The 12938-nt window shown below is 42.9% G+C and overlaps 1 protein-coding gene across 4 annotated transcripts in view; it reads left to right on the top strand.

The window, feature by feature from the left end:
* Coq4 (Coenzyme Q4) overlaps window positions 1-12938 on the top strand; it is a 30847-nt gene that overhangs the window by 1493 nt on the left and 16416 nt on the right. Inside the window, exons 5-7 of one of the 4 annotated variants that reach the window (XM_077649728.1) lie at window positions 828-1051; window positions 4268-4443; window positions 12039-12125. In XM_077649728.1, the coding sequence (XP_077505854.1) occupies window positions 828-1051; window positions 4268-4443; window positions 12039-12046 (408 nt within the window). In that variant the 3' untranslated portion in view covers window positions 12047-12125. Of the gene's footprint in view, window positions 1-827; window positions 1052-4267; window positions 4444-9224; window positions 9521-12038; window positions 12126-12938 lie in introns of those variants that run through there. The other 3 variants (XM_077649729.1, XM_077649726.1, XM_077649727.1) reach the window with 3 other exon arrangements.

Raw genomic sequence — 12938 nt, 5'->3', positions numbered from 1 at the left:
TTGCGGGATTTAGTTCTAGGCAGCTATACCAATGAAGTTTCAGCTTCTTAGTGTGTAAATCCAGTCTTATGGCTCACTCCATCTTTGCACTGGATGTTTCTGTTTTCATCTTTGTGAATGGAGTTGTTCAAGCTTGAATGTACTTGCAAAAGGGGTATAACATTTGACATATAACTGCAGTGCAAGAACCAGATTCACTTTAGGAAGACACATACAGACAAGGTTTATGGTTTATGGGGGTTTAATGTCCCAAAGCGACTCAGGCTATGAGAGACGCCGTAGTGAAGGGCTCCGGAAATTTCGACCACCTGGAATTCTTTAACGTGCACGGACATCGCACAGCACACGGGCCTATAGAATTTTGCCTCCATCGAAATTCGACCGCCGCGGCCGGGATCGAACCCGCGTCTTTCGGGCCAGCAGCCGAGCGCCATAACCACTCAGCCACCGCAGCAGCTACACATACAGACACACCGTGCAGTTGTGTGTCGTGTCAAAGCAACTCTCCAAAATGCTAATTTTACGGGAACATGTAAGAGTTCAATAAAACGAAATGATGGCACAGCAGAAAAAAATCTGATTCAGCTTATGCATGAAATGCTTTATACTTTTCTGGCCCAGTTAATTTTTGTCATTGATAAATACTGCAGCACAATTGTCTTCACATTTCTTGGAGCTGTGTACATTCAGAAATGTATTGTGCATTTTAGAACATGACTACTGTGAGCACTGAGTAAACTAAGCAGTCTGAGTGGATGACTGCTCTGTCCTTACTGGCAGGTGTGACTCCAATACCTTCCTTTCTTCTTGTGATTTTTGCTTTACAGATTGTGTCACCTGACTCCAGGCTTCCCGTGCAGTTTGTTGATGATGCTGAGTTGGCTTATGTGGCTCAGAGATACCGTGAGGTGCACGACCTGATCCACACAATCCTTGAGATGCCAATCCACATGCTCGGTGAAGTGACGGTGAAGTGGGTTGAAGCCATCCACACCAAGATGCCCATGTGCTCAACTGGCGCAGTTTTTGGAGCAATTCGCCTGAAGCCCAAGTAAGGTTACGTTTGGTGCCTTTTGCGTTTGCTCCAGTGCATATCCCCTTTTTTGTTTTGTAGGCAATTTCACCAACACAATTCCATGACTTATTATAAAGGCTGTGCCAAATTGCTTGGCTCTAATATTACTTGCATAAGGTCAAATGGGCCACATGTGTTCAAAAATAATAACCAAGCTTTTGCTCATTTTTCACTTTGAGCACTGCCCCAAGGCAGCTTTATTGCTGATGGCGTACAATTCTCAGCGTTCTTTTTAAGATTGGAATGCTTCATGAAGAGCAGCTTTTGGATGGTATAGAATTAACAGTTTGGCTAGTTTTGCTATAAGATAGTAAACGATCAGAAATATACTTTGCTCAAAATGTTTTCTTTGGGTGATCCAGACTTTCATATATAATGCAGTTTCAGACTGAGTTTGACTAGTCTGCTGTGTGGTTTGGAAAATATGTCTTTCCAGTTTGGTGTTAAGGCTTGGATTAACTGAAATGAACAGATGCACCTCACATGTTTAACAGCTCATATTATTGTTCTTCGAGCTCTCTCAGAGCCACTTCTTCAGTAACTTGATAACTGCTTCTATTTAGAAGTAGTGCAGTGACAGCAAGTGCAACTGGCACTTGCTGTCAGATTGCTGCAAATTACTTCAGTACATGTACAACCGGCGGCAAAATAAGTCTGGCCATGCGACAGGCGGCCAGAGTCAGATAAAACTGCATCGTCGCGCCGTTTGACGTCCACTTCTGGTGTCGAGACATTGCAGCATGCGCGCGCGTCCTTTTATGCTCGCAGTTGTATCTTTTTTGTCGCCTGCAGTGGACTAGCTGATTGCATGTAGCGTTCGGCGGTAAAGGCCGCTCTCTATTTGCTACCCCACACTCGCACTTTGATGTGTGCCTGCAGAACTGCGAGCGTCACGCTCTGAATAAAGAAAGCGACCCCTACCGCCGAACGCTGCATGCAATCAGCTAGTTCACTGCAGGCGAGAAAAAAGACAGGGCTGCGAACATGAAAGGACGTGCACGCACACTGCGATGTCTCGACACCAGAAGCAACGTCAGACGGCGCGACAATGCAGTTTTATCTAATTCTGGCCGCCTGTTGCATGCCCCGACTTATTTTGCCGCCGGTTGTACATTTGGTGTATTGTTTGAAAAATTTCTTGATATGAAATGGCTGCCATGCAGCCTTTAAAGGTGCCTTGACATGTTCATTCAGCAAGTTGCAGTTTTGTATTCTAGTAAACAATACTGGAGCTTGTTATTCTGTCTCCAAAGTTGAGTGCCCTGGATGCGCTGTATATTCTTTAAAAAAAAAGTAATCAAAATTGAGACTGCAAAGCTGCTTTCATCGACTGGTACCACCATATTGAAGTGTTTGTGTGATGTCAGATGTATGCTGTTGGCTCATCTGCAGTGTGGGCTGTGAGGTCAGCGGACATGATTCTTGTTCTTTACTCGGGGCAATCAGTGGAGCGGTGTTGCTCATGTGAATGACTGGTGGACAGCAAGTTACTTTGCGGAAGTGAAAACAGCAACATATATTTTTATTGGCAGAGTGAAAATTATGCTTGAAGTTGACAAGATGCAGCTCTGAACTGTGAAATATGCATGGCTTGCTGCTTCGCAGGCTCACTATCATTGTGCACCACCAAAATGCAAACTACAGCGCAAATGAAATTAAGCTCGGAAAAAGAAATTACCATCAAGCGATAACAAGTGTGTGGGAAACATAAAAAGGCAGCAGAGCCTGCCTCACACTAATTCTTCTGCAGTTCTTCCTGTTGATTAACCTCCATTTCCCAAGTGTGTTTGTTTTTTAAGCTATTTCATTGGAAGTGAATTATGTGCATCGCTGCGCCGTTGGCCAATTGTGAAGCTGTTTGGCTTGTTATGCCAGGAAGTTTTGTAGCAGAGCAGGGCGTGTAGCAAGAATTATGTGCACTTCAAGAGCAGGACCAACAGCAAGCACTGTAAGCTTATAACATTCATGGAGATAATGATTATTACACTGTGCAACATGATTCAAAATGGCACCCCGTGGGAGCTTGTGAGGATATTTTGGGCCCCTGTAAGGGCAAATGTTTGGCTGTCCCTGAAAAAAAATTTGTACTTGGTAGAAGGAACCTAACAGTGGAAAATTGCACTGAGACTTGTTATGCAAAATTAAGGCAAAATTTTAGCTGGCTCTGTGGTGTTTTACTTAGTATGTCCCATATTTACCATGTGTAATTGGCATTTATTGCCAATATGTACTTTTACATGTGGGGAATAAGCAGTTTATGTTGTAAAGTTTGGTGTCATGACCTCTTTAAGCTTTATCTTGGTTTATACCTCGAGGGGCATCTTTAAGCAGTTGTGTTTAAGGTTGTATTGTAGTGACCACTAGATTGTACCACCAAGCTATATTTAGATATGCAAGTGTTATCATGCTTGAGTAACAAATATATAATATCAAATGCAGTTGAATGAAAAATTTGGAAATTGTGGAGTTTCAGCATTCTGTAGCGACACATTTGAATGCTTTTCTTGAGTGCAATGCTATGTGATGTAGAGATAAAGTTGATTAGCATTTTTGTGTGTGTGTGACACTTTGTGCTTGTGATATTTGTGATGCTCAAAAATTTAGCTTTTAGGTTTGCCAGACACGGCTGTTTGGCTGCTTACCTCCTTATTGTTTGCACGTCATGATGACTTGGGTTATCGCATTAAATTGATTACAAATGTAATTCATTAGATAGGCACTAAACTGTTATTGCAGTGGAAACAAAGAGGGCCTAATTAATGGCACCATGTTTGCTACAGCGATGAGTACTAAGTAACAGTTTGTGGAATTTTGGTGAGTACTTCTTTATGTTCTTGTGGCCGTATTCTTCTCTACCATGTTTACTTGACATTAGTATCAGTGCTATCATCACTTTGTGCATTGCAGTTTAAATGATAAAGCATTTCCTAGTGGTTTGATGCCACACACAAGTGTTCAGGAAAGTATTAGGTCTCACAGTTGCCACATAGAACTGTCTGAATAATTATTGTATGCTTAATTTACTTTTGTGGTTTTGCAAATGATTTGAGCTGCTGAAACTTTTTTCTGTTCTTGAACTGTGATGTGTGGGAGTCCTTATTGTTTCATAATTGCATTGCTAGTGACAGCACGCCATGCATGTCACTGGTGTACCGTGTAACTAAATTGAACAAAATTATTTTCTTTTTTTAGACAACGACGAGATTATGTCAACATCCACCTGCCTTGGGCTTTAAGAGTGGGATTTAACGCCAAGAATCTCATGTGTGTCTATTATGAAAAGCACTGGGAGGAGCCTCTTTCCGAGTTGCAGCAAAAATTGGGCATCGAACCCTTTCCCAGGCAGACACCTCGTCAAACTGACAGAGGTAAGGTAGCGCACTAAATATAAGCTTGAAGAGAACTTGCTGTCAGTGAATGTCTGCTCATTTTTCAAGACACGTTTATACTCCCGCATAGCACACACACACACATGTGCATGAGACGTGACGCTGGTTAGTGAGGGAACCTCTACACTCTGATTGTGTTTAACCGTCGACATGTTCAGCCGGTTCAGGCACGCCCTGGCCATGTCAGTGTCGACACAGAGCTTGTCCAAACTGGGCATGCTGTTTGCGGCAGATCGGTCTGCTTAGAATGCATCATGCACCCCCTCTCATCATTGGTCTTATGAATTTCATGGCAGGTGGTGTACCAGACAGTCTGTGTACTACGTGCTTCGCCAGTCTTAGTGTGCGGTGTATCGTGAAAGCAGTTAGGGTGTAGGAGGCCTAATTTTAGAGAGCAGCTGTTAGGCACCCATTCCTGGCTTGTGTGTCCTCGTCATTGTCGGCGTAACCGGCAGAGTTGTAGCAAAGTGAAGAGCACGCAAGGGATGAAAGTACGGTGATAACGCAAAAGGAAGGCAAGAATGAAAAGGCGGCAGAAGAGTAAGGTGTAAAGTGGAGGAGGAGGGTACGGCTGGGGCAGGGGAAAGGTGTAGCATTCAGTTCGCGCCGGTTGTTGCGTAATGACTTCTTAAATGCGTTTACAGATTTATGTCACCCTTAGAACTTGCACTCCAATCACCTGTGCATAAGCAACTGCAGTGGATACGGTAGCAGAGATAGCCCAGCAACCCCTCTGTTTCAGGTAGCACTGGCACACATTGAAACGTTTGTGAAAAAATAACTGCCTTGCTCAAGTGAGGTGATTTCTTGCGCAGATTGTGGTCCCCTTAATTGTCGCATAGGTGCGGGGCTGATTATGTCCGGTTCAGCGTAAGATCTGCCATAAAACTGCTAATTGCAACTTGAGTCAACCAAGAATCTGCAGTTGAGCCATCAACCAGCACATACATGGGCATCTGCGAAGGCTGTTTGCAGAGTCCAGTCCGTTTACCATGGGAATGGGCATGCCCTACTCTGAGTGCACAGGCACGCACTTCATGGCCCGCTACAAAGACACGCACTTTGTGGCTTCAGTGGACCTCTTTGAAGCAATGAGACTAGCAGGTTGCAACGCGTTCTCGCAGGGAGTAGCAAACGCAGTAGAGGGCGCTGCAACCAGGCAAGGGTTGCACCACGGTGCTCTATGCCACTGAGGAGCATTCGTTCGGTGCGATAGTTTAGAGGCCTTGTGCGGCAAAGCGGCAGTGCTTTGCATTGTACTCTTAAGGGTAGTTTAAGTGTCATCCAAGTTTTCTGCCTTAATATATTGCAGAATCAAGGTACGCTCAAATTTCACATTGGGGAGTACCGTAATGATCGGTCACTTTTTTTTTACCTGACTTTTTTTTACCTGACTCCGCTCGCCCAGGCGCTGAGAACATTGGAGTATAAAAATGCCTTGAAAGTTTACGTAACATTTGTTACAGGGGCTTACAACTGACCAAACAATTTATAAGGCTATAACTGAATTGAATGGTCTTGCCCTGTAGTGATAGCACCAGGTGTGATCATCATCATCAGCCTGACTACACCCACTGCAGGGCAAAGGCCTCTCCCATGTCTCTCCAATTAACCCTGTCCTTTGCCAGCTGCACCCACTCTATCCCTGCAGACTTCCTAATCTCATCCACGCACCTAACCATCTGCCGCCCCCGACTACGCTTGCCTTCTCTTGGAATCCACTCTATTACCCTTAAGGACCACCGGTTATTTTTCTTTCGCATTACATGCCCTGTCCAAGCCCATTTCTTCCTCTTGATTTCGACTAGGATGTCATTAACACGCATTTGTTCCCTCACCCACTCGGCTCGCTTCTGGTCTCTTAACGTTACACCTAATATTTTTCTTTCCATGGCTCGCTGCGTTGTCCTTAACTTAAGCTTAATCCTTTTTGTTAGCCTCCATGTTTCTGCCCCGTCGGTGAGTATTACTGGTGTAAAGGGCGACTGAAGAGGTTAGAATTTGATGGCCTTAAAGGTGTCGAATGTATGGAACTTGCCGGTAAAGTGTGCAGTCTTTTTGTGCTAGCATTAGCAATGGTGACGTAATTGCCAATTAAAACTGTTGCGGCGTTCAGGCTTCTCCACAGTGCCAGGTGGGGGCTCATGATGTCATCTACGTTCCCGGTACATTTACAACCCAGAAACGCTTGCTTTGAAGGAAAAAAAGTCGGTAGAGACCTTGAAGACTGCTTACTTGTGAGAAGGTGCAAGTTCGCTCACTTTGTGAATGTAGTCACTGCACGGCGTGATGTAACACTCTATGTAGTTGCCGCCGTGACACCACCGCACCTTTTCTGATTTGTGCGCTGATCTGCCTTAAGGGTATGATGCAATAGTTAATTAGTTAGTGCCCATGTGTGCAGAATTGGTCTTTCTCTACTTAACATTCATAGATCTCTGGGAGTCCTGATACCACTCGTGGTGCTTTGGTGCAGCGGTTAAGCAGTGTGCCACTGCATTGGTATGGCAGGTGCTGACAACAGTGGGAATTTTATGAGGACGCCATCTTTTAGGGGTGCCATTGAGTGTTATCACTCACTCACACACGCACACACATACAGGTTTTTGTTTAGTGGGGGAAAGTAAGGCTTGCGCCTTAAAAACCAATGCTATTGAAGGCAACGACTGCGGAGCATTGTTTGGCGGCATCTGACAATGCATGGCTAGCTGTGCGCGAAAGCAGTGGAAATTTAAAACCTGCCGTCCGTAACGTTGACATTGAGCTTCTCTGCACTTTTCCGATGCTGTGAGGACTAGGTTGAGGTTTAATTGTCGATTATGTCGCCATTTTAAATGCTAGTACCAAAAAAAAAAGTTGGCATGCTTTACCTACAGCCTATGTAGATTTCAATCCTTGACTATCGTGGAATAAAGTGACGTAGATGCTCTTTGATGAGGAAATAAAATCTTTATTTGGCATTGCAAATTGCATAACAGTAGATAAAGCAGCATTGTGCTGTGAAACTTTGTTGCCATCGATGTGTCCCGCCACTTGGATGATATATTGGTGCACATAAACTAGCGGTTGGTAACTGCATCACATTTTTTTCTTTCAGAAAGTGAATTAAATTTTATTAGTGTTATGCTTTCAAAAGTGCATCTTCCAGTTTAAAGGCAGTGGATGTGTTAAAGCAATGTTGGTTTCACGTTATGAGTGGAATTTCAGAACAGTACAGCATTTGTAACATGGAAGCATGCGTCAGTTTAGGTGGATGAATGCATGCACAACAATCCGTACAGGCATGTGTATGTATCGGTGTAGAAGGGATGCGACAATATTGAAGGTATGCTCAAAGGTAGCAAATTCTTTGTTCTGTAAGAGGTTGTGGTGTTTCAACTGAAGCTGCGTTTGTTCTCATCTTGTCACTTTTGCCAGTATGCGACTGCCACCATGCTCATTGATCATTGTTTCCAGCATCTGGATGCACTGATTGAAAAGTTCCTGATGTTATTACATGGCATTTTTAATGCAATTGTAGCAGGATCAGGCACTTTGGACAACTTGTTTTTTGTTGTGGCAAAGAATTGAGGTCTTTAATAAGAAGTTGCCTGTTGGTCCCTTTAATAAGTGGATAGACTTGTCGTTTTTGAAAACTTTCTTTACGACATGCCCACTTTTTGGAGTTTTGTCTACTTCCATTTGGAAGCTAATGCATTCGCTGTTCAAGTTATTAGGATTGCTTGTCAGTGCTTTGAAAAAGCATGGGAACCTGTTAATATTTCAAAATGCTTTTTTCATGAACATGTCTACTTCTGTGTTAGTGAGCATGTTTGCAGGTAGGCATGCTCAAAAGAGGCATTTCACTGGCCTTTGTAAAAAATCTTATAGAAGCTATGGCAGTTAAGCTACTGTTGTTGCATTTCATGAGATTTTGTAAGAATTGGAACCTTGTGCCAGAATAACTATTGTTTGTTCTGTGTAGTGATGGGATTAATCATTTTCTGTCATTAAACACCTAAAAAAGAACCTCCTTCATGTACTGACATGCTATTTGTGCACAAAAAGTCAGTTGCGCAAATTCCTAACCAATACAAATGGCACTGCACAGCTAAACTGCTAATAGCAAACATTGTATCTTTATTTATCGCAAATGGTGAAGGGTTGAAGGCAGTGACTATGCATGAAATGAAAGCAATGAAAAGGGATTTGAAAGTGTTATGTTTGGCACATTCTGAAGTAAACTGTCACGGAAATGCTGTGGGCAGTCTGAAGACCACAGACACGAGTTAAAATCAGTTTATGAAGGAAATATTTTGGCAAAATTGGCTTTTGTTATTACTTACATGCTCTGCTTTCAGTGCCGTTAGTGCACATCAACAAACATCATTTGTCCTAAGCACAGCAGCAGCAGGAAGAACAACAAAGCATAACTGGGTCATTTTCATGCCACATGTCCCAGACGTTGCACTGGCCATCACCGATTTGTTAAAAAAATTAATGAAAACTTATTGCTATGTGTATAATCTAAGCCTAAAATTTTTTGCCGGAAAAAATTTATTCGAGAGGTGAGCTCAGTTTGAACACTTCGAAAAGATGTAAAACCTGGTGGCGTTCAATAATTTATAAAAATAAACAAAAATTTTAGAGAACATTTCACAAATTTTAATGGCATTTACACATATTCTAACAACGGCAAGGTCGGTTCGGGTCTGAAAGGCTGGGGCACGGCCGGGCGACACAGGCCAAGAACTCACGGCCGACGACCACGGTTGACGCAGGACGCCGAAACTCCCCAGACCAGGACGTCGATGACACCCAGCACCTCCACCAAATGTCACCGATAAACGTAGCAGGGCGCGGGAAGCACAACCATTTACTGGGGCGAGGCTTGCCGAACAACCGCGCACATTCGAGGGACAGAAGACGTTCGGCCACACGCTGGGAGACAGGTTCGGCCACCAGGTGGCGCCGGCAGAATGTCAGCAATGTGGCAATATGATTCAGGTCATGTATTTGTACTGTATAAATATTTTTCTAGAATTTAAATAAAATGTAGAACTTATACTATTTCTGCCATTTAAAAAAAAAATCAACTTCCTGTCAAAAATTAGAAAATAGCCATTTTGCTTCCCTAGATGTTTAATACGTACTAAAAAATGTTACAGGGGACGAAACTGAGCATGTCGAAGTAAAATAATATACTGAAGCTGCAGAAAAGTGAGTTTTGAACTATAAACACCTGTTTATTTCACCATGAGGTGGTCCAAGTAAAAATACAATGATGACAGGTTCAGTAGAACTTATTAGTTGAACCTCATTGTAACAAAGTTGAAAGGGCCCGGTGCTTACTTTGTTATAGCCGTAGTTTTGCTATAGGCCATGTTGACTGAGCTTCCAAGGGGAACCGTCGTTCTTTCGTTGTATCAATTACTTCTTTATCAACCATTTTGTTGTAACGAGGCTCAACTGTATTGTCTTTCATTTCTGAAATTTTAAGCATACGATTTTTTTTTATAGGGAGAAAAAAAAAATTTTTGAAGTTGAGCTCTCATGCCGCAAGTTGCATCATCTCTTAACACTTCTTTACTCTAGAGTGCGGCGCCTGGCGTGACACGACATTTATGGCAAAATGATCACTATAGTTTGCCCTCACTCACAGCCGTTTATCTTTAGGGATGGAGCTAAAGCAGATACCGCGTGACATTCAGCGGGTGGTATGCATTAAGAGAGATCGTTTCCACCTTTGAAGTTCGAATGGACCCGCTTTGGCGACAGGCAGCGAGGAGCAGAAAAACGAGGGTATTCAATGTGCTGTCTCACGTAGACTACAAGGAAGGAATGATGAGAGGGCATGACAGCCGCAACACCAGTTTTTTATGCAAACAGCACACGCCTCGGAGTGCACATGATGGAGCGAATCCCTCCATTTTTTTCAAGTCATGTAAGACACTCTGGTGGTGAGCATGGCCCACTCGCATGGAGGTACCTCGCTCTCAAGTGATCGAGCATACTGTGGCACCAGCGCACCTTGTCACCTCCTCTTAGTGCCCTCTACACGTCTGTCATGGCTCTGGCAGCAGTGACTGAGCACGGCATGAGCACGCTGAACAACAATCTCACTGGTGCATGAGCTGCCTCGACAGCGCTAAGAAAATCTTTTCCCAAGAATATCTGTTCGACTTCACAATCTTCTGATGCCTGCCTGCAATGAAAACCTCACTTAGGAATGAGAACTGTACATTTCGCCTGGCTTCAATATTCATGGTGCTGTGCTCTGCAATGAATAGGCACGAAGAGACTGCACAACTTGCACCGCAAGAGATCAACTTCAAAAATTATTTTCTCACTTATAAAAATCACCTTGATTAAAACTTCAGAAATGAAAAGCAATAATCTGTTCTACTAAACCCACCATTGTTTGTATTTTCGCTTGGACCACCCCATGGTTCAAAATGCACTTTGCTGCAACTTCAGTATTGCATTTTACTTCGACATATTCAGTTTCATCAGCTGTAACATTTTGCAGGTAATAGACGTCTAGCGAAGCAAGATAGCTATTTCCTAATTTTCGAAAGGAAGCTGCTATTTTATTTAAATGTCAAAATAGTATAGTAATTTTTACATGATTCAAATTGTAAAAAAATATTTATACCATACACAAATGCATGATCTAAATCATATTCAAGCAAGAACCTGTGCAAATGTCATTAAAAATTTTGTGGAGAGCTTTCTAAAAATATCGATCTTTTATCAGTTATTGAGCGTTGTCTGGTTTCACACCTTTCCGAAACGTTCAAACAGCTCACCTTGTGAATGAATTTTTTTCGGAAAAAAAATTTAGGCTTAGATTACGCACACTGCAAGAAGTTTCCGGGAATTTTTATATCAAGTCGGAGTTGGTAGAGAGCAATATCTGGGACATTTGGCATGGAATGACTCAACTGCAATGTTAGGCTGGTTTATATTCTTCTGTTTCTTCTAGAATTGCGTCTTATTTCAAGGAATAAGTCTTCCAGCTATGTGAAAGAAATGGCCAGGAGGTTTTTCCCAGTTCTGGACTTGTTCTTAGTATTTTACAGCATTTTTTGGGTGCTTTATTTCAAACAGTGCTTCTTTTTTTTTTTGACAAGCAAGTTTTATTCACTTTATCATTTGGTTCAACCAGGAAGTGTGCGTTGGGGGGCATAAGTGCACAGCATAAAAACACTGAAATTGTCTTGAATGCAGCATAGTTGTAGAAATTTTCAAGTAACAATTCAAAGGCTTGTAGGCAGAGCACTGTGGTTTTTATAACCCAGTTTTTTGTCTCATACTTTTGGCGCCTTTTTTTCTCTTATCAGGTAGGCCAACTCAGTGAGAACTTTTTTATTGTCATTTGCACATGTAGTGTAAGCTCTTTTAAATATCGAATTTAGAACATCCTCAGACACTCTCAAATCCCCACATGCACATTGTGCTATATTTTCAGTAACTTTGCTGATGTGTTAATCCATGTTGTAAAATTTTACCTTACTGTGTGCATTTTTAACTCATTTCAGCCATCTGATGATTTTTGCCATTATTTATTGAAGTTCTTTACCTTTTTTCTGCAGGAAAGTAGCCTTGGAGAAGACATGCAGTTAGGGGAATATAAGTAAAGTGACCAGAAAGAAAAATAAATCTAAATTCCTGCAGTATGATCGACTGAATATGAATGTGAGCTGCCGCGGTGGCTGAGTGGTTATGGTGCTCGGCTGCTGGCCCGAAAGATGCAGGTTCGATCCCGGCCGTGGCAGTCGAATTTCGATGGAGGCGAAATTGTAGAGGCCCGTGTGCTGTGCGATGTCGGTGCACGATAAAGAACCCCAGGTGACCGAAATTTCCGGAGCCCTTCACTACGGCGTCTCTCATAACCTGAGTCGCTTTGGGACGTTAAGCCCCCATAAACTATAATCCAAACCAATATTAATGTGTGTGTGTGTTTAATTTTTTTTTTCTCCAGCCTGGGAGCACAGCAGAATGAGCAAATGCAAAAGTAAATGCATGAGCAGCAAAGATAAATGTTATATTTTGTGCCCTGCGGGATTAGGAATTGTTACACGATTCCTAATGTAATTTGTGCACTTTTTTTTACTAAAATCATAGGTTCAAGAAAGGGCGTGTGCAAATTAAAAATTGGTTTTGAGGAAAGGAAATGGTGCAGTATGTGTCTCACATCTTTGCATGCTGTAAGGGGAGGGATAAAGGAGGGAGTGAAAGAAGGAAGGAAGAAAGAGGTGCGGTAGTGGATAGTGGAGCGCTCGGGAATAATTTCGACCACCTGGGGATCTTTAATGTGCATTGCAATCGTTCTGCGTTACGCCTCCATCGAAACGTTGCCGCCGCGATCGGGCTCGAATGCGGGTACTCCGGATCAGTAGTCGGTTCGGACCCGGCCGCGGCGGCAGCATGAAAGTGGGCTCTCCATAAAACGTCAATGCACTTTGATGCGTACAGCGGAACGCTAGGTGTTA

Source organism: Amblyomma americanum, chromosome 1 (genome assembly GCF_052857255.1).
Source record: "Amblyomma americanum isolate KBUSLIRL-KWMA chromosome 1, ASM5285725v1, whole genome shotgun sequence".
NCBI classification, from domain to species: domain Eukaryota; kingdom Metazoa; phylum Arthropoda; class Arachnida; order Ixodida; family Ixodidae; genus Amblyomma; species Amblyomma americanum.
Note: the sequence above shows the minus strand (reverse complement) of the source record. Positions and strands in the feature narration are given on the sequence as shown.